This window comes from Manihot esculenta, chromosome 15 (assembly GCF_001659605.2).
Source record: "Manihot esculenta cultivar AM560-2 chromosome 15, M.esculenta_v8, whole genome shotgun sequence".
Classification (NCBI taxonomy): Eukaryota; Viridiplantae; Streptophyta; class Magnoliopsida; order Malpighiales; family Euphorbiaceae; genus Manihot; species Manihot esculenta.
In genome coordinates, this window is record NC_035175.2 from 3,259,981 (window position 1) to 3,279,083 (window position 19,103).

At 34.4% G+C, this 19,103-nt stretch overlaps 2 protein-coding genes and 1 pseudogene across 2 annotated transcripts; 2 read left to right on the top strand and 1 right to left on the bottom strand.

Moving 5' to 3' along the window:
- The first annotated feature begins 2,842 nt into the window (after positions 1 to 2,842).
- On the top strand, positions 2,843 to 4,109 carry LOC110601531 (ENTH domain-containing protein C794.11c). Its single transcript, XM_021738695.1, has 4 exons — positions 2,843 to 2,949; positions 3,026 to 3,148; positions 3,237 to 3,398; positions 3,500 to 4,109. The coding sequence occupies exons 1-4, from the start codon at positions 2,843 to 2,845 to the stop codon at positions 4,107 to 4,109; spliced, it is 1,002 nt and encodes a 333-aa protein (XP_021594387.1).
- A 1,611-nt stretch (positions 4,110 to 5,720) lies between these two features.
- On the top strand, positions 5,721 to 15,939 carry LOC110602193 (annotated as a pseudogene).
- A 588-nt stretch (positions 15,940 to 16,527) lies between these two features.
- On the bottom strand, positions 16,528 to 19,025 carry LOC110602194 (putative protein phosphatase 2C-like protein 44). The gene is made up of 5 exons (XM_021739647.2): positions 18,007 to 19,025; positions 17,501 to 17,785; positions 17,148 to 17,409; positions 16,863 to 16,996; positions 16,528 to 16,751 (listed from the first exon to the last, which is right to left on the bottom strand). The coding sequence occupies exons 1-5, from the start codon at positions 18,043 to 18,045 to the stop codon at positions 16,614 to 16,616; spliced, it is 858 nt and encodes a 285-aa protein (XP_021595339.1). The 5' UTR covers positions 18,046 to 19,025; the 3' UTR covers positions 16,528 to 16,613.
- Between the last annotated feature and the right edge of the window lie 78 nt (positions 19,026 to 19,103).

The following is a 19,103-nucleotide window of genomic DNA, read 5'->3' on the forward strand; positions in this document are numbered from 1 at the left end:
TGGTTTTAAATAGCCAACAAGGACAGTAAAATATTGTGTTGTGCAACTATTTTTAGTCATAAACGGTCAATAAAAACATCAAATACTTTTTTATACAATACATAAATAGATAAATCTTTTAATGAGTCTATAAACATATTAAACACTAAATCGGCCCAATTCTTATTTGAAGTAAACGCACGTATATAAAATCTCAACAATTTTACACGTGCAATCAACTCAATTCTTATTAGAAATAGACACGTATACAGAATCTCAACAACTCATACACGTGCGAGAGTTATATAAAGCATTTAGACTATTAAAATTATACAATTGCTAAAAGACAATTATGCGTCAATTTTTTACCATAATAACGAATAATGACACTAAATAATGCGTTTTATAACCATAAATAAATAAAATGCCATTTTATGTGTTATAAACAATAATCACTATAAACCGGCCATATTCTTCCTCCCTCTTCCCTCACAACCCATACATAAAATTTTTCTTTAGTGCTAGTCCAATTCTATTTTAATACTTCCCATTTTCTCCATCATGTTTGGCTCCGGCCGGAACTCAAGGTATGGTGATAATGTGGAACCTAGCCGATTTCATTGTGAGATATGCCACCATGTGATTTTTGGGATCGAAGCTTTTACTAGGCACAGTGAAAACCACTTCCTAGAAGAGCATATTAATGGGCTCTTTAATCGTCCTAGCGGAAGTGTTGGTCCCTATGTAGGTGTCCTCCCACCAAACTCCGCTGCCTCTCTGCCTGCTCTATTATCACCTCCAACATCTGAAAATAGTTACTTGAGTTTTCTCACAATATCTCAACCACTTAACCCCATTTTATCTGCACCTAACCAGCAGCGTCTTATTCGTCCTACTCAGCCAGCACCAGCCATAGGTGCTTTGCCAGCTTCGCAGCTGCAGATTCAGGCTCCTAGATTGCATGGGGAGCATCAGCGTAGGCCTAACATTGTTGCTCCTACGAACTCATTATCATCATCAACTGGCCCAGAAGTGATTGATTTGGTGCAAAGTGATGCAGAAGAAGACATTATGAGTGCCAGTGTGAATGCGAATGTGAGTGAGGAGTCTTATGAAGACGACCTTGAAGATACTGGCAGCAGCCATTAATGAAGTGAAATTGAGCTTATTGGCTTAATAAACCATGCAGATGACAGACCAATTGGATTGGTTCAAGTGATATGGTAGTGTTTAATAAGAGCTAGAATGTATGTTCACATTCTAGTAAGAATAAATGTACTTTTCTTTTCGTTTCTTGTTCGAGTTGCTGGTGAATCTGTCCTACTTTTTAGGTAGTGATCGAATCCAAGCACTCAATCCTAGTTCTGTTTGATTGAAAAATAAAAAATTGAATAAATCAAAATTTCTTATAATTAATTCAAATATTATCAAATGATAAATTAATGAAATTAAACTAATTCATTTCATTTAAACCAATGTTTAATTATATTTTCTACTTCAATTCCTGCTTGAGATTTAATAATAAATAATTAAAAAATAAATTTATTTAATTTAATTTGATTCAATTAATTATTTATAAAATTGAATTAAATTCTTCTATTTAAAAAAATTATTTAAGAAAAAAAACCTAAATTTCTCCATCATTAATTACACAATTGTTGAAGCATAATTGTGCATAAAGAAGATTCAATTTTAAAGTTAATTTTTTATTTAAAAAAAACTTAATTGAGATTTCCCAATAATTTTTTTTTTCATCTACTTTTTGGTGCATATATCATAATTCAAAACCAATTAAGGAAGTTAAATTTCTCTCTAATTTCAAGTTGGTCATTACCTTTTATACTTTTGATTTTCAAATTTGGTTTCCAAAATTAGCTATATATATATATTAATTATTAAATTAAAATAATCATGAGATAAGAATAAAGTAAATGTGATTAATTATTAAAATTTCTATTAATTAATTTGTTGTTTCTACAAAGTAAGAACTTATATGTTTATATTTTTATACTTTTATTTTGTTTGTGGTTATCACTTATTTTGAAAAGCTCCAATAGAAAAATAACTATTGGGTATAAACTTAATTCTGTAATTAATTTTTAATAAATTAAAATACAACTTTTATATAATTTATCCATGAATATATTTATTTTTATTTAAGTAATTTATCATTTTAATATAAATTCATTTATTTCCTTTTTTTCTTCAATAACACATTATTAATTTTTAGCGAACATGATTTATAGATATCTTCTATATCTTTCTTATGAATCTATTTATAAAAAAATAAATAAAATAATTAAAAATAAACCATCTTCTCCAGATTTAAAAGTAAAATAATTATCAAATAAGGGAAAAAATGCAATTATAGAAGGCTCGATTTTATATGACAGTAACAAAATTAAATATGATTAAAGATTCAATAACCATAATTATGTAATATAAATTAAAATTTTATTTGCACAATGAAAATCAATATAAAATTCAATAACCATCGAATTTATCTCTTCATTGCCTTCCAATTTTTCATTGAAATAAATCAAAGGCACACATAAATATCAAAATTAATTAAATAAAATGTGTGGATTAAGGATGTGGTCAAATTGATTTGTTAGGCCATTAGTCAAATATATCTAATTTAATTAAAGAACTCTCCTAAACTATCTGAGCTAGAAACATGGCCACCTTACAATAGTTACTCTTCTCTCCAAGGCAATGCCTTACGCTAATGGGAAGAGGTCCCTTCACCAAATTAATGATGTCTCTTCTTCTCTGAGATATATATAAAAAAGTTTTTCAACCCAATTAAGGTTCACAAGAGTTTACACAGAATAAGAATAACTTGTTCGAGGCATAGTTAATTATGGGAACCTTGTTCTTGAAACATGTCAAGAAGCAAGCAAGCTTTTTTCTGCAGGAGAAATACAAAAATGCGAGACTGGCCTTAACAGACGTTAGTCCAGCTGAATTGTAAGTCCTCTTAACGTATTTTCTTATTCTTCATTCAATGCTGAAGCTAACATTTTAGCTTGATGTTCTTATGAAGGTTGGCTGAGGAAGCAACCAAAAATGATCCATCGAGCCCTGATGCTAAAACGATGACTAAAATAGCTGAGGCAGCCTATGGCGTAGATGATTATTGGAGAATTGTTGATGTTCTTCACAGGAGGTAAATTAATTTTAGGACTCAAACTCATGACTCTATCGCCCTTTCAATCTTTAACTATATGTTAATACGTGATTATGTTGAATTGCAGGTTTGATAAAAATGATTTAAAGGAGTGGAGGCAGGCTTACAACACATTGGTACTTCTGGAGTTCCTGCTTACACATGGGCCAGAAGAATTCGCAGAAGAGTTTCAATGCGAAAGCGATATAATTGAAGGGCTTGGAGCATTCCAATACGTAGATGAAAGAGGGTAATTTAATCTATTCTAAAATTAAACACCCTAATTATTTCTTAGTATATATGATTAATTAAAATCATAATCTCATCATTAAATTATTAATATATTGTTAGTATCGACTGGGGTGCTAACATGCAAAAGAGATCAGAATACGTATTACAACTCCTCGACGGAGGAGAAACTTTAAAAGATGCACGTTTTAAAGCTCTCAAAATCAGCAAAGAGATTCAAGGATTTGGCAGTTTCCCCTCATCACCATGTTCATCGTCATCTCCTTCATCTGCAACATCTGAGTCGTCGAGAGCTTCATCTTTTGGCTCGTATTCTACTACCAGTTCCACTTTCATCGAGGCATTATCCTTGACAAAAGAAGACTTAGACAACTGTGAAATGCATGATCTTAAAAAACACATAGACAACTATCTTAAAAAAGACTTAGACAACTGTGAAATTCAAGATACTAAAACTACTTCACCTAAAAGCACCAAAGAAATGGAAGGATCCCACGTTTGGGATTGCTCCTCGATTCAGGAGATGGGTTCTTTGATAGATTCTGAAGACGACCAAAAAAAAGATAGTTTTATTAATGGAGTTTGCTCCAAGCTTGCTGGGATTAATCCTGCTAGAAAAATTCAAGGTGAGAAGGAGCTGTTTAGGAGCATTTCTGATGTGGGGAGGCTGATAAAGAAAAAGTATAAACGCCAATTTTCTGTGGGTTACTAACGGTGCATTGTCGCAGTTTTGCTGTCCATTAATAAGTATTCTTGTGGGAATGCTGATTAAGATGAGTTTAGTTCTTTTCTTTGATTTACTTGTTGCAATGAATTTTGCAGAGCCCTGGAAGGGTAATGTGTAACCAGAGGCGGATTCACCATGAGACAATGGTGAATTTTATCAATACCCATAATTCACTTTACCTCATTAGAAATCCCTTATATGATTAGGGATTGTTCAACTTGTCTCACTAAATTTATTAATTTCCTTTCGTAATTTATTTAATCTTTCAGATTGTTTATTTTAATATTTTTAGATTAAATATAAATCATTATTTTAATCTTAATCAAAATGCTACTAAAATTAGAAATTAATGGAATTACCTCTAAATTATATTAATTTATTCATCATAATATTTTACAATTAGTACGTATCCTTATTATTAAAAGATATTTACTCTGCCAGCAGAGAATATAATTGGCCTTAATATTCCGTAGGTCGCTTTTACTTTGCTTAATCCTGCGGGAAAATTTTCTTTTTTTTAATAAAAAAGTTATTATTCTTTTTGAAAGGAATAAAAAAGTTTTATTAAAAGAGGAGGATGGAGTATTGGACAAGAGGTAAGTGAAAGAGGGTAATCATACAGCCCTCTGCTTTTAGCTCAGAACACTGGACATTCAGCCACCGCCATAGTTAAAATAATCAAGGCAGCTTCCACATAACCGAAATAATGGCTAAATATTTATATATTTATTAATTTTAAATTTAAAAAAAATACATAATTTACCAAATAACAAAAAGTGAACATAATTTAGAAATTTTTAATAATAATATTTTTAAATTGATATGAATATCTTAAATTAAAGCTGCGAACTAAAATTTCACCAGCTCACCACAAAGAAAAGCCTGCCATTAATGGTGGAGAGTAATGCAGTTCAACAATTTAAATCAACGCCGGCAATTTGGGTTGTGTGTGTTATTACATGCATGCTTAAGGTAACTAACTGAACTCGATCGTTTTGATCATTGTTGGGTACTGCTGGCCCTGGCCATGCATGCAGCCAGCCATTTAATTTTATGCATGCTGTGTTGCATATAGCTTTATTTTTAAGCCTTTCCGTAAGTATTTTATTTTCTCTGAATTCTACTAAAATCGAAACTTTTGTTTTTTTCTTTGAAAGGTAGAGCTTTGATTGTTATTCATTCGCTGGTGAATATTTCTATTTTTTAATTATAAGTAGACCAAGTATAAATATTTATTTATATATTAATATATTTATTTATTAAATATTATTTTAATTTTAATGGTTACTTAATAAATATTTAAATTACAATCTTTATTACGAAAACTGCCGCTAATAGCAGACCATTGCCTTTGACTTTCACTCACCACTAAGCCACTTTCGGACAGGACCTCTCAACGGTAACGCTGAAATTGGAGGTTACTTTGGTCATTTCAAATAGATGGACCCCACTGAACATCTTATTCCAACCCCAATACAATGTCGTCCTGTTACGGTTCTTGCGTTACCCCAGTGTCCTGTCACCTCTACTTGCTAAGTTCCTAATTTACCCTTGATGCTTTCCTTTATTTACTTATGCAAGGATAATTTGGCAATAAACTAACGTCTCTCTTCTTTCTCCAAGCAAAACATTATTCTCCCAGTTTGGTATCCCAAGACTCTGCAGAGTCTCTCTTTCAACCTCTTTCTCTGAGCTTTTCCTCTTTTGGCTTCTCTGCTTTGTAACTTGCTTTGTTGAGCTTTCCTTTACGGATAGCGAAAGATTTCTATATTTTTAGAACTCAGTCTTTCTCTCCATATCTTTTTCTGTTTCATTTTTGGGTTCTTTTCGGTTCACATTTGATGAGAAATTGATCTCGTGGCTACTAAAGGTTGGTTTCTTGGCAACAATGAAGTCCTCAACTCGGCTTGACTCGGCTATTTTTCAACTTACTCCAACCCGGACAAGGTATCGTTTTTCTCTTTTGATTAACTTGCTGCAATGTGCTGCTGCTTATGCACAGGACATAAACCCACTCTTATTAATTTTTTGTTTTCAGTGCTTTTGTTGCCTTTTTCTTTTAAAAACATGAATCACTTATTGTTCGAGTCCTTATAAGGAAGCAATTTTTGTTAGTGTTTCTGTATTATTAATGATTTATTTATTATTGGAAACCTTCTTGTTTTTGTAAGCTATCTGAGTTTGTATTAGTAGGTAATTAATTTTTGGAATATGATATTGTTCTGTTCTACTTGTTTTAATGGTTATATTATCTTGTTATTAACAATATTGTTTTGATGAACTTGAATTTGATTTACTCTTGGAAATGGTAGTGTCAAACATAAATGATGTCACCAAGGTGAAGTTTTTAACTGATGACCTTTTAAAATATATTTTATTTTATCATTTTTTTCCTGGTGATCTTTGAGTTGGTATTTTGCATTTGCTGTGTTTGTTCATTGGTCCTTAAGTGTTATTGATAATCTATCAGAAAAATTCAATTTTGGCTCGTTTACACTGAAAACTTGAATAATATATATATTTTTGAAATTAGGTGTGATTTGGTTATCATTGCAAATGGAAAGACAGAGAAAATAGCTTCGGGCTTGGTTAATCCATTTCTTGCCCACTTGAAGTTTGCACGAGATCAAATGGCCAAGGGGGGTTACTCGATTATTCTTGAGCCAGGGCCCGGAAATGATGCAACTTGGTTCACAAAAGGAACGGTTGAAAGGTTGGCCTTGCTATGTACTGCTTCTTCCATATTGTGTCTCTGGTTTATTGTTGGTAGGTGTCAATTTGTGGCAAGTTTGGAATAAAAGAGACTATCCTTGACTGATGAATGGTTAACACACATATATATGGTGATGTTCCCTGCATTTGTCATATTCCTTTTCTGGGTAACGTTGTGAAGATTCTGTAGAATACTTGGTAAAGTTCTTCAAACCTAACGTAGGATTACCATTTGTGAATGTGCAACTAATGCTTGAACTTCACCATACTAGCTGCAGTGATAGTTTATTTGAAGGGTAGAGTTTTCAATTGGTTCAGATTACAGTTCTCATGCTAAATTTATTTGTTGTAATTGCCATTGGGTGAATAGTTTTATGCCATGACTTTTGAGTGTGGCCTTCATATTCATCTTCTTAAGGGTAATTAATGGACCGAGTGATGTGATATTCCCAGCACGGATGATGCAGAATAATGTGTTTTGATTTTTGTAGGTTTGTTCGTTTTGTGAGCACTCCTGAGGTCTTGGAACGTGTGTATACCTTAGAATCTGAGATTTTGCATATTGAAGAGGCAATTGCTATTCAAAGTAACAATGAAATAGGGTTGACCATGGTATGCAAAATCCTTATGAACTTATTATGTGTTTAATGGGAACCTAGATTTTGATTTCAGGTACTTTTAATTTCCCAGGTAGAAGATCATCAAGCGCAACCTGTGGAACACATTGAAGGTACTGTTGAAGAAATCTTTGCACATACTGTTCCTGGTTTTATGGACGTCATGTTACTTTTAAACTATTCTGAATTGTTCTATGTTTTGTGTTTCCTTTTCATTCACAGTTTATTGTCAACTGATTTGTCTTCTTTTTCTTCGTTTTCTTTCTCTTTCTAATGGAAGGATGATATATGTTCCTATAGGTTTTATATATGTTCTTTAAGTAAATTTTAAATTAGGTGGTTATTGTCATGTTGGAAAAGTTTTCTGATTTGAGGCGTGATATTTTATCAATTTTTTTTAAGAACTGGATTTTGAAAAATGTAACTTTCCAGATTGGTTCATATTTTAATTGGTTTTGGAATAACAATTAGATGATTTTTGATAGGCAGCAGGTCTCTGCTGGATTCTAATGAGGAGAAAGCCATAGTCCTTTACAAGGTGGGTGCACAACAAATAATTACCATTGCACAATGAACCATTAAATTTATTTTAATTTGATGACTTTTGTTATCTGGCAGCCTGATGCGCACCCGCCTGAAGCAAATGGATCAACAGCACAGGAGGGAAATTCAAAGTATGTACTATGTGTTGTAGACTTCTACATTTATGAAAAGCTAGTTAATTTATAATACTGTGATGATTACAAAGCTCACAAGCTTCATGGTCGTAGTTTCATATAGCGGCTATTGTTTAACAAATTTACAAGTCTCGTTACTATTATCATTGCCTATATGTAATGGGAAAATTCTTTACTATGGATAACGACTGAATTGGTCATTGAGCAATGGCAACAGCCATTACCATTACAATAATGGCCATTACATGTAGATGGAGCATCTTTCTTTTGGTTGGCAGTTCTAGGTCTTGTTTCTGCATACTTCTCCAGCCACCTGTTTTCATGTTTTCCAGCCATATTCAACCAGAATCTTTTAAAACTATTACTACATTTCCTTTGATATCAACAACACAAAATCAAGTCAAGAGGATTGTGTGTAGCACTTTTCATGCTTCTTTGAAACAGGAGAGTTCATTTCAAGTCAATAGTTAGTTTCAGTTCTTATTTTTGTCAACTCTATTTAATGCATTTAGCAGTTTAAAAGAATAAATGAACCAATTGCATAGTGATTTTCTGTGACCATTTTGTAATTGCATCATGTGATGCTGGCCCTGTTTCCATTACTTGTGACATGCAACTGTTATTTGAATCTATATTCATGGCTTTCATGAGCAGCAAGATTTATGAGAATGATATCAATAAATTTGAATAACTATTTAGTAATTAAAATTCACACATCTTGATGCCATGCTGCATATTGATTTCCTAGAAGTTCAAAACTGTTTCACACAAAGCAAGAATACAATGGAGTTGGCCAAGAACTGTTATTTTACTGAATCATTTTCATTCTCAAACAAATAATTTCTGCAGAAAGGTCATTGCATGCCTATTTTTTTGGTTCTTGGGGAAAAAGTCTGAGGGTTTTGGAACTTGTAACTCATACATGGGAGTTGCAAATATTAACAAAGCCAACCTGAGTTGGTCATCTTATTATATCTATCTATTCTGTTGGATTGTGGTTTTCGATGCAATCATGCGAGGAAAATCAGGTTGCACGAATAGTATACTCTCTCTTTCTGCTAATATTTTTTTAACTTCATTTTCCCATGCATTTATAAAATGACTAAAAAGTTTGTTGCTAAGAAGTAATGTACTCGCACTATTCAAATTATCATCAAATCATAATTTGAACATGTATATATGGTGATGAGTGGCTAGTCTGATAGTCATGTTGAATTTTGAGATTGTATTATTGAGTGCATCATTCATTAACAAGGGTTAATCAAAATGCTTGGTTTCTATCATTAGAGTTCAGCTAATGAAAGTTCTGGAGACACGCAAAACTGTGCTGCGGAAAGAGCAAGGCATGGCCTTTGCCCGTGCTGAGGCTGCTGGTTTTGACACCGACAACATGGCACCTTTGATATCATTTGCTGAGAGTTTTGGAGCCTCACGCTTTATGTAAGCAGCACTTCTTTTATGGATTATGTTTTATCTTTTTGAAATCGAGAATAAATTATCTTTTTCACCAATTGATTTACAGCAAAAGTTACATTTACCGGAGAGTCATCCCTAAAGTGGTTTTGTTTTTATCAATATCAACAGGGATGCATGTTTGAGAATTTTGGATTTGTGGAAAAGAAAGCATGAAACTGGCCAATGGGTTGAAATTGAAGCAGGTGAGGCAAAGTCTAGCCAGCCAGACTTCTCTTCCTTGAGTGCATCTGGCGTTGTTCTTTCTAGTGCAATCAACAAGCAGTGGCCTGAAACTCCAGATAGTAATGGGAAAGCAGGTGCTGACTCCAGCACAGGTATAAGCTTATAATATAACAATCTCTCAAAAGATTTTATCATGTGTACTTGACTTGAAAATTCAAGATGAATGCCCCAATTCTGATCCTTTTTTTATTAGCCCCCTGTATTTCCATTATGGAGATGTACTCTTTTTCCCTTCGCTCCCTGTGTTAACTTGTTTCTGTTCATATGTGCATATGATTATATGGTAAATTTCAAGCTTTATAGCAGAAAGAAGATCAATATTTTCTTGTTGTATGTTTTCATGTCTACAAGTCTGATCTGATGCAGATTCATAGATATTGAATGGAAGTCTGAGATCAGTAATATACTCATTCAAGCAACAAATATTGGACATAGAAGAAGAGCTTAGGATGAGACCTTACTATTTCTATCACATCACACCAACAACTGAAGTCCAAAACTGTTAGATTGGCTAATAACTTTGTTAGTTCGGACTGGAAGGAATCTATCCTCAGTTTAATTTTAATCTCCATAAAGTTGCAAAAATAGTTAGTTTTTGCATCAGCATTAAAAAATGACACCTTTTGCTTTATCTCCATATATCTTTTCGTTAGAATAGTCCTTTCACATATTTACTTCTCAAAAATGCTTTTTTGGCACTTAAAAGAAAAAGAAAGAAAACCACGCACTGCAAAATCAAATTGGACCAGGTCTAATGGTAGTCAAAGAAGTTTGAATACCTTGTTTTGAGGTCTCTTCAAATAATTCATGATTATTATATTCATAGCATCATAGCAATTTTTTTCCCCATTTTGCACCAGATGAAAAGCCTCTTATGGGTCAACAACCATCGCCAAGCAAGCAAGAATATTTTCGTGGCCAGTTTCCACATCATATTTTCCCTCCTTGGCCTATTCATTCTCCAACTGGTGCATTGCCTGTATTTCAGGGATATCCTATGCAAGGGATTCCTTACTATCAGAATTATCCAGGAAATAGCCCTTCTTTTCAGCTACCATATCCATTATTGGAAGGTACTAAACTTAGTGCTGGTCAAAGAAATGGACAAAGAAGAAACTCTATGGATAGTTGGGATGGAAATGATACTGAAACTGGAGAGATGGATAGAGAATCAGGAAGAAAGTCTAGTCGATCAAGTAAAAGGCAATCTAGCAAGGTTGTTGTTCGGAACATTAACTATATCACTTCAAAAAGGCAGGAGTCATCTGGTAGTGAATCACAATCAGCTTCTGGTTCTGAAACTGATGAGGAAGAAGGAGATTTATCTGTGACTACTTCAAGTAGCAAGCATAAGAACTCTCTGAGAACCTCAAAAACTAAGGGAATCCATACTAATTCTGTAGAAAAGTTAGATTCATCAGACATGGAAGGAACAATTCATGGGAATGAGACAGATGGTGGACACTGGCAGGCATTTCAAAGTTACTTACTAAAAGGTGCAGATGAAGCTGGTGATGCTGTGGATAAAGATATGTTTGTGTTGATAAAGGAGGTTCGAGTCAAAAGACGACAAAATACTGCAGGTCATGATCCTTTAGTTTTTGATGGAAGAGATGTAGGTGACAATCAAGAAGGGAATATGACAGATATGCAGAGAATTAGTGGAAAGTTGGTGCGCATGACCAAGGCCTCAAATGGTGAATCACAGATGTCAAGGAGAATAGATCAATCTTGTGATGGTGGAAGCTTCATGGATAGTCGAACAGATATACAATCTGCAGAGGTAGATGCAAGGAAAAGTAGATATAGGAGGTCAACAAATGATGATTTTATAATACGCAGACAAGAAAACCAGTCTGGGTATGGGAATTCACCAACAGATCCATTGGCTTTCAATGGATTTGTGCACCCAAACAAAGATTTGGACAGGAGTTTATCACATAATATGGATGATGATTCATATGTGGTTTCTTTGAGGCCAGTCTCAGAAGATCAAGTTGGAACTGTTGGAAGAGATGCAATTGACATGGACTCTGAGTTCCCATCATCTCAAGTGGAGAACTTACCTAACAGGGTTGGGAGCCAAGCCAAATATGAGCCTGATGATTTAAGTTTATTGCCTGAGCGTGGGACAGAAAAGGGAACTGTTGGTTATGACCCTGCATTAGATTATTATATGAAGGTTTGTGCTGAAAATGGTACTCCATTGGATAAGAAAAATAAGGTAGCAGCGATTGGTGTCAGGAAAGGCACTAAAAAGGTAGACAAGGACCAGAAATCAAAACTTATTCCCGATACTTCAGATAAGAAAAAGACAGGAGGACCAATAAGGAAAGAGAAACCTTCAAAGTTCAGTCATTTGGATGAAGCCAAGGCACGTGCTGAGAGGCTAAGGACCTTTAAAGCTGGATTTCAGAAAATGAAGAAAGAGAAAGTACATTTTCTATCCTTCAGCACTTACCTCCAAGTTGAAAAGCAAAAAAACTTGCAGAAAATTGCCAAAATATTGATGCACTTTGTGCTACTCCCTCTCTTTCTTTTCTTTTTTTTTAAAAAAAGGAAGAATATTTTTCACCAGTTGAATTGTTTTAAATTTTCTTTTATTTTAAGATCTCTTTTTTAATCCCCTTTCTTCTTATTTCTCAGGAAGAGGAGATAAAACGTCTAGAAGCTTTGAAGTTAGAAAGGCAAAAGAGAATTGCAGCTAGAGGCAGCTCCATTCCCTCTCAGCTGCTTTCACACCAAACCAGAAAACAATTGCCAAGAAAACTTTCCCCAAGCTCTTATAAAGGATCCAAGTTTAGTGATTCAGAGCCTGGATCGGTATCACATCTACAAAGGTTCCCAATCAGAACTCTTTCTGCAGGATCTGCTGATTCTCTTAAAGGTTCCAAAACCAAGAAATTGAGCACAAGCAGTACCTCTGCTGGAAATAGGTTAAGCCGGTCGGTGTCATCATTGCTTGAACCAAAGAAAGTGAATGGAAGGGTAGTGTCTGATACGAAGGCATCCATAACCCGAATTAAAAGATTATCAGAACCTAAAATGAGTAGCAGCCACCATGTTTCTTCAGTTAAGACACGAAACACTGAACCAGTGTCAAAGTCAAACATGTCAAATGGACCTGAGGGCAAGAAAATATCTGCAGTCACGAACCATGAGAGAAACAAGACTTCGTCTCCGCAAGAACTGAAGATTAAAACCACAAAAGAACATGAAGTTCCTGCAGACAATTCAGCTGTAAAGGAAATGGCCCCGAAGATGAAAGGAAGCAAGTCTAGTACCACTTCTGGAGGTTCTGAACTGAAAAGGAATAGTGATATAATGTCACATCATGGTGTGATGGGGATGACAATCCAATAATTGAGAAGACTGTTGTCATACTAGAATGTGAAAAGCCATCTGTTCCTGCTGTATAAATTTCAGAAGAAAACATGAGGCCAGGAAGAGGGCACTCTAATTGCTATATATTAGGAGAGAAAGCTGAGACTGTCTCAAACTATGCAGCTAGTCAAGCAACAGTTTCACCAATTACTGTGGATGGAGTTGACAGAGAACCTAGTGAGCAGCAATTAGAAGTGTTATCCAGTGCAATAAAGGTACACCCTTAAGAACTAAAGAAATGTGCATCACCTCAACTTATGTTTATGCTAGTGGTTATTTGTGCTTTATACTCAAATTCTTTGACATTTAATATTCATTCTATTGCATAATGCATCTTGCAATTTTATGCCTCTGTATACATATTCAGCTTATGAGTACAACCTTATGATTTTGAAATATGCTAACTGTAGCAACACAGAATACTGGAAGAATTTGAAAATTGTTAAGCATCTGATAATTGAAATCTCCTAGGTTCTCATTTTATAGTACCTATTACAGCTGGTTGATTGTTTTTTGCATTTCAACAATCACTGATGCTTGAAGTAACCAGAGTCCCACTTCAGTTTCTAGTCCTATATGTAATTGTTGTGCTCAAAATAAAAAATTGGTTGTCCCCTTTTTGTGATCATTTCTCCCATCTGATGAGAAATTAGTAGTTGTTTTCTTAATTGAATTTATTTCAAATGTCCAAAATTATGGATCTGCAGAAACCCTAATGATTTGATTTTTTATATGAAAACTTTTCTGTCAGTCTGCAACTAAAAATAAAGTCAATGTCAAGAAGGAATTGCCAAAGCATTCAGGCATTACCTTTGCTGAAAAAATACCAAGCTCCCTTTGCTCGGGTCTCTTGTCTGGAAGATCCATCTACTCGGAATTCTGAGTATGGTAAAGCACCTCCAACAAGCTTACAGACAACAGCATATGCAGAGCCTCTCAAAGTTCATGTATCTGATCCTAAAAGCTGGAAATTAGAAAAATTCCATGAGGCAATAGATAAGTCTCGGGTGAAGGAATCATCAAAAGGGTTTAAACGGCTGCTAAAGTTTGGAAAGAAGAGTCATACTACCAGTGAAAGAAATGGTGAATTGGATAATGGCAGCGTGAATGGTACTGAGCCAGATAATAGTGTTATGAAAATTGCTTCTTCTAGTGAAGGTAAAAGCAATTATACCCCCTCTCTCCCTTGTGGCTCAAGTAACCAGTCAAAATCTGCTAAATATAACTAACAAATTGTGGAAACAATCGGTTAAAACATGTAATATGTTGTCAAACATATTTCACTATTTACTGGGACATGATAATCATCTCTAAATTTTCCTGTCTCCATATAAGTGAAATCATTGAAAAGGTAAATTATGCTACATATATGTTGGATGCAATGGTTTGAAATAAGATTTTGAGTTTGATTTTAGTTTAAATTGTTAGAATGAAAGTTGATTCAGTTTTACTAAGTTAGATTCATGGATGTGGTTGAGAACTCATTTGGCATGGATTTCAAATGATTCCTTTTTGTAGGACATTTAAAAAAAATTATCCTCAAATTTGATTTGTTATGAGCTTAATCTCAATTTATGACTGATCAATAAAGAAAATATAGGGATTATCAAATTTGAATCTCTCATTTCAAATTCCTTCATCCAGTGTAGATTATTATAATCAGGAATTCAATTTCATGCTAAAGATTTTTTTTCTTCTTGGTAAATCGGACAAGTGCATGGTTTTTTTTATAGCCGCAACTCTTCAAGCACCTTGAAATAACAAATTGCATATGGCTGTAGTATTTGTTTTTTTTATTGTACAGTATAATGTTTAAAAAACTTGTTATTCAGAAGTTTTCATAATTGTATCTTGAATAATGGGGAGTGAATATTCTGTATGAACTATGTATAGTCCAGTAGCTAATTCGTTTGAATTATTTGTCAAATAGGTATGAAATTCGGTGTGTTTGGTATTGAATGAACTTCAAGTTTGTATAACATGTAAAAGGATTTGCCTCTTACATGCTTATTTTTATGATGTTTGTTCTTTTGTTATATTGGCTGTACTATTTCAGGATTTTGAGAAGCTTGAAAGTTGTCTGTTCAGTGTTTTGTTTCTTCATAATGCAATCAGTAACTTGTCCCGACTGCTTAACAGCGTTCACATTGAAAGAAACTGGATGTGTCATCTATGTATGAATGAATTTTGTACTCTAGTTTTGAAATTTGATCTGTTTTAAAGATGAACTTCATGCTTGTGGACTGGTAGATACTTTCTAGTAAAAGCTTTGAAATTATGATCTCCAACTGATTTTTATATATATGGTTGGCAGCAGCAGTTCATACATTGAAGAACCTGATCTCCCAAGATGAGACCCGTACTGCTAGTATTCAAAAGGGTATGTTCTCACTTTCCAGTTAAGCAATCATTTTCTCCATGGTTTAAATTTCATTTGTTACTGAGAAGAACAATTCTGCTGCAGCTTCTCGTCATTTCTCCTTGTTATCACCCTTTTGAAGCAAAACCAATGAAAAGAAGACAAGTACTTGACAATGTGAATACTGTCAAATTTGAAGGTGAGGAAGCCGCAGTTTTATTTGTTTTACACCATTCGGGTCTGGGAATTGTTACTTCTTGGGTTGCCCTACTTGTAACGAGAAAAGGAAGGTGTACCATGTTGCTGAACAATTGATTTTTGTACATTGCTGGTCAATTCAAAGTTCTCATGGTGATTTACTTTTGTAATTCCTCTGCACTCCCAGTGAACTGATTGATTATGATCCAGTGATTAATCCCTACATTCCTTTTGATATATCTCCAACTAGGCTACTCACAGATAACTGACGCCCTAACAGAAGCTGGCTTTCACATGGCTCACTTGTATCGTATTAGATCTCGGCAATGTTGTAAAAAGACCTTAGTCCTCTTCAACTGACTGCTTGAGGGTTCATGTTTGTGTCCATAGATCAATGGAAGTAGTCTTCCACTCTAAGGATTCTTGTCTAATGGCATAATTGGCATCGTTCTATATTCAGTGAATTTGGGTACCTAGAACTCTTGCACTGCAAAGGATTGTGCAGCATTATCGTTAACTGGATGTTCCAAATCTGATCTTTTTTCTTCCTGCAATATTAAGGAGCTGAAAGTGCTGGCAACCCTGGAACTTGAAAATTACAGGCAATTAAATTTGACTTGAGATGTGAGTGATTGCTTTGAACATGAAATGGATTTGGGCTTTTAATATGAAGTTTTTTCTTTAGGTGTTACAGCCCCTTCTTTTGGGAAAAACTTGGAGAAGTTGTTAGCTGAAAAACGAAGCAAATAGAGTGGAGATACTAAAATTAGGATCCTGTTCTGAGTCTGTAGCATTTGCTTCTGAAGGGTTCAGGGTTACAGAAATAAAGAAAACAAAAAATTTCTTAATCAAAGCGAATAATGACGCAGGAAATGTTGCTTCTGCTCATTCTGTTTGAAGCTTCTTTTGTTAAACACTCAGCAGCTTCTTGTGGATCCGCTATGTGCTTGATGAGATTAACAGCTTCTTGGTTCTTCATCACCTGGGGAAAAAAAATAATTTAGACAAGATTATTGGAATCCATTGGTTTCTTGCTTCCTTTCTTAAAGATAAGGGGCTTCTTTTATTATGAAAATTTTTGTTCTTCTCTTACCTCCCATATGCCGGTGCTTGCTATGATGACAAATTCAGTATCAGGGTTGATCCTTTCAGCTCCAACCACGAGCTCCGAGCCTTTAGAGTGCTTGGTACCTGCTGCTTTGCTAGACATACATGCCCATATGCGTACTTGACATAAATCAAACCCAAATTATTATTACTTGCTATTGTGCACATATGAAGAAGCAAAGAATTCTACAGGGCTATGTAAATTCACTAGAATGTGATAATAGTATCAATTTGAATCTGTAGAGAGGGTGACGTTGAAGGTGTTTTATACCAGAAAAGAGCCTGCGAGACCAGTATCTTTTGGCTGTTAGCTGATGCTTACTGCCCATCTGATGAGCCTCACCATCTCTACACACTACAGCTCTGTAATCACCCATGTTGGCTATCACAAGTTTTTCTCCATTGATCACCATTACAGATGCTGAACCCACTCTCCATGTCTCATCATCTGATCTTTGTGTCTCCTTAACCTTTGCTCTTGCTCCGAGATAAGCTTTTCTGATCGTCTCTTTACTCTTTCTTCTTATCTGAGACTGCAAGCCACCATGAAAGATATATATGTCATAGCTAGAGACCTAAAAAGGAAAAGAAAAGAAAAGAAAAGAAGCAAATTTGAAAACAAACCTCTTTGGGGTTCCTATCAAACAGATGGCATTGCAAGTACTTGGTGACTGCATCACCAATTCGAGCATCGAAAACTCCAAAAAACCATAGCTCCAGCTCCTCTATTTGTTCTCTCTGAACCACAACCGAGTCAGAATCCGAATCATCTGACCCTCCTCTAAACGACTGATCCTCAAGAACATGATAGCCATGAGATATTGGCACCATCCATGAATGCTTCTTTGCTGCATCAGTCCCTCTTTTCTTGGCCCCATCTCTTGTGAGAAACCGTCTAAGCCGAAAAGCCTGGCAAGAAATTAATTATTGAAACGCATTAAAGAGAAAAAAAAAAAAAAAAGGATGATAACTTGTAGGACTATATACAAAAGCATGGACAGTTTTGGTGCAATACTAGAAAGAAACGACCAAGAACTAAAGTACCCAATTATCAAAATCATATGTTTTTTGCAAAACTTCACATAAAGATGTGAACATGTTCAAAAACAAGAATTCAGAGCTAGGGATACCTTGAGCTTGTGATGAAGATCCTTAAATTTCATGATCATCTTCACAAACCTTGATAACAGAACCTACGTGGAGTTATGGTTTTTGAGGAAGAAAATCAGATTAAGATGGATATAGATGATGAAGAGAGGAGGAGAGGTGAGGGATATTTGTCATGCGTAATGCTGGTCTCCTCTTCCCTTGTATAGGGCGTTGCCATTGTTTAAAGGTCAATGTATTAATGGGAAAATTTATTGGTTTTGATTACATCTATTGAGGAAAATTAAACATGTAACAGTCATTTCTCTGCTTTCTGCCTTTTTCCTTTTTAAAAGGAAAGTCAATACTCTCTCTTTTTGAGTGGAAACTCAGTTGTACCATGTAAGGGTGTGTGATATGTTTTCTATATTCATATTACTGTTATTTTTGTAAATAAATTACGTGGTAGTCAATTGCATAAAATAAAGCCGTAATTAAATTAATCAGTTTCGTTAATCATTAATTTCAAATTTCAAATTTCAAATATTTTTTTTTGCAGTTTTTTGAATATTAATGTTTTTGTCCAACCTAATCATTTTGTTACCAGATTGTTGTTTTGAGTTGAAGAGTTATAAAGGAGTTGGTTGTGCTGTGCATTGCTTGATTTATGTTTGCGTAAACTAGGTGAAGAAGTTAATTAAAATCATTAATTAAATAAGTTAGGCACATTAATTTGTTGCAGCACTGTGCTAACAGCTTGGATTGCATGAGCAGAATTGAAGCCACACGAAAATTTGGTTGATGCAGTAAGGAAAAGAGAGAAGCTTGGCATGAATGTGTGTTGTCCAAGAGAAAAACCTAATAGGTAACGGCCCACGCCCCATATAAAGTGTCATTAGTTAAAAATCATAAGCTTGGGAGGAGAATAATTATTTCTATAATCCCTAAAAATGATTACTCTTACTATTTCCAAATAATAATAAAAAAAAACTTGGTTGCTTGCTTTCCGCCTTCAGTTATGCTTTTCTTTTGTATCTTTCAATTCATAGATTTAAAATTATACATTTGAATTTGAATTAAGTATCCTATTTAGAGAGTTTTAAATTTTAAAATTTAATTTCAATTAAATTTAAGATTACTA

Excerpts from the sequence above, each read along its gene's own strand:
- LOC110602194 (XM_021739647.2), bottom strand. The coding sequence starts at position 18,045 with ATGATCATGAAATTTAAGGATCTTCATCACAAGCTCAAG. Across the intron at positions 17,410-17,500 it reads TTGATAGGAACCCCAAAGAG|TCTCAGATAAGAAGAAAGAG; the intron begins GTTTGTTTTCAA and ends GGTGGCTTGCAG. Across the intron at positions 16,997-17,147 it reads GTCTCGCAGGCTCTTTTCTG|TACGCATATGGGCATGTATG; the intron begins GTATAAAACACC and ends ATTTATGTCAAG.
- LOC110601531 (XM_021738695.1), top strand. The coding sequence starts at position 2,843 with ATGGGAACCTTGTTCTTGAAACATGTCAAGAAGCAAGCAAGCTTTTTT. Across the intron at positions 2,950-3,025 it reads GACGTTAGTCCAGCTGAATT|GTTGGCTGAGGAAGCAACCA; the intron begins GTAAGTCCTCTT and ends GTTCTTATGAAG. Across the intron at positions 3,399-3,499 it reads CAATACGTAGATGAAAGAGG|TATCGACTGGGGTGCTAACA; the intron begins GTAATTTAATCT and ends ATATATTGTTAG.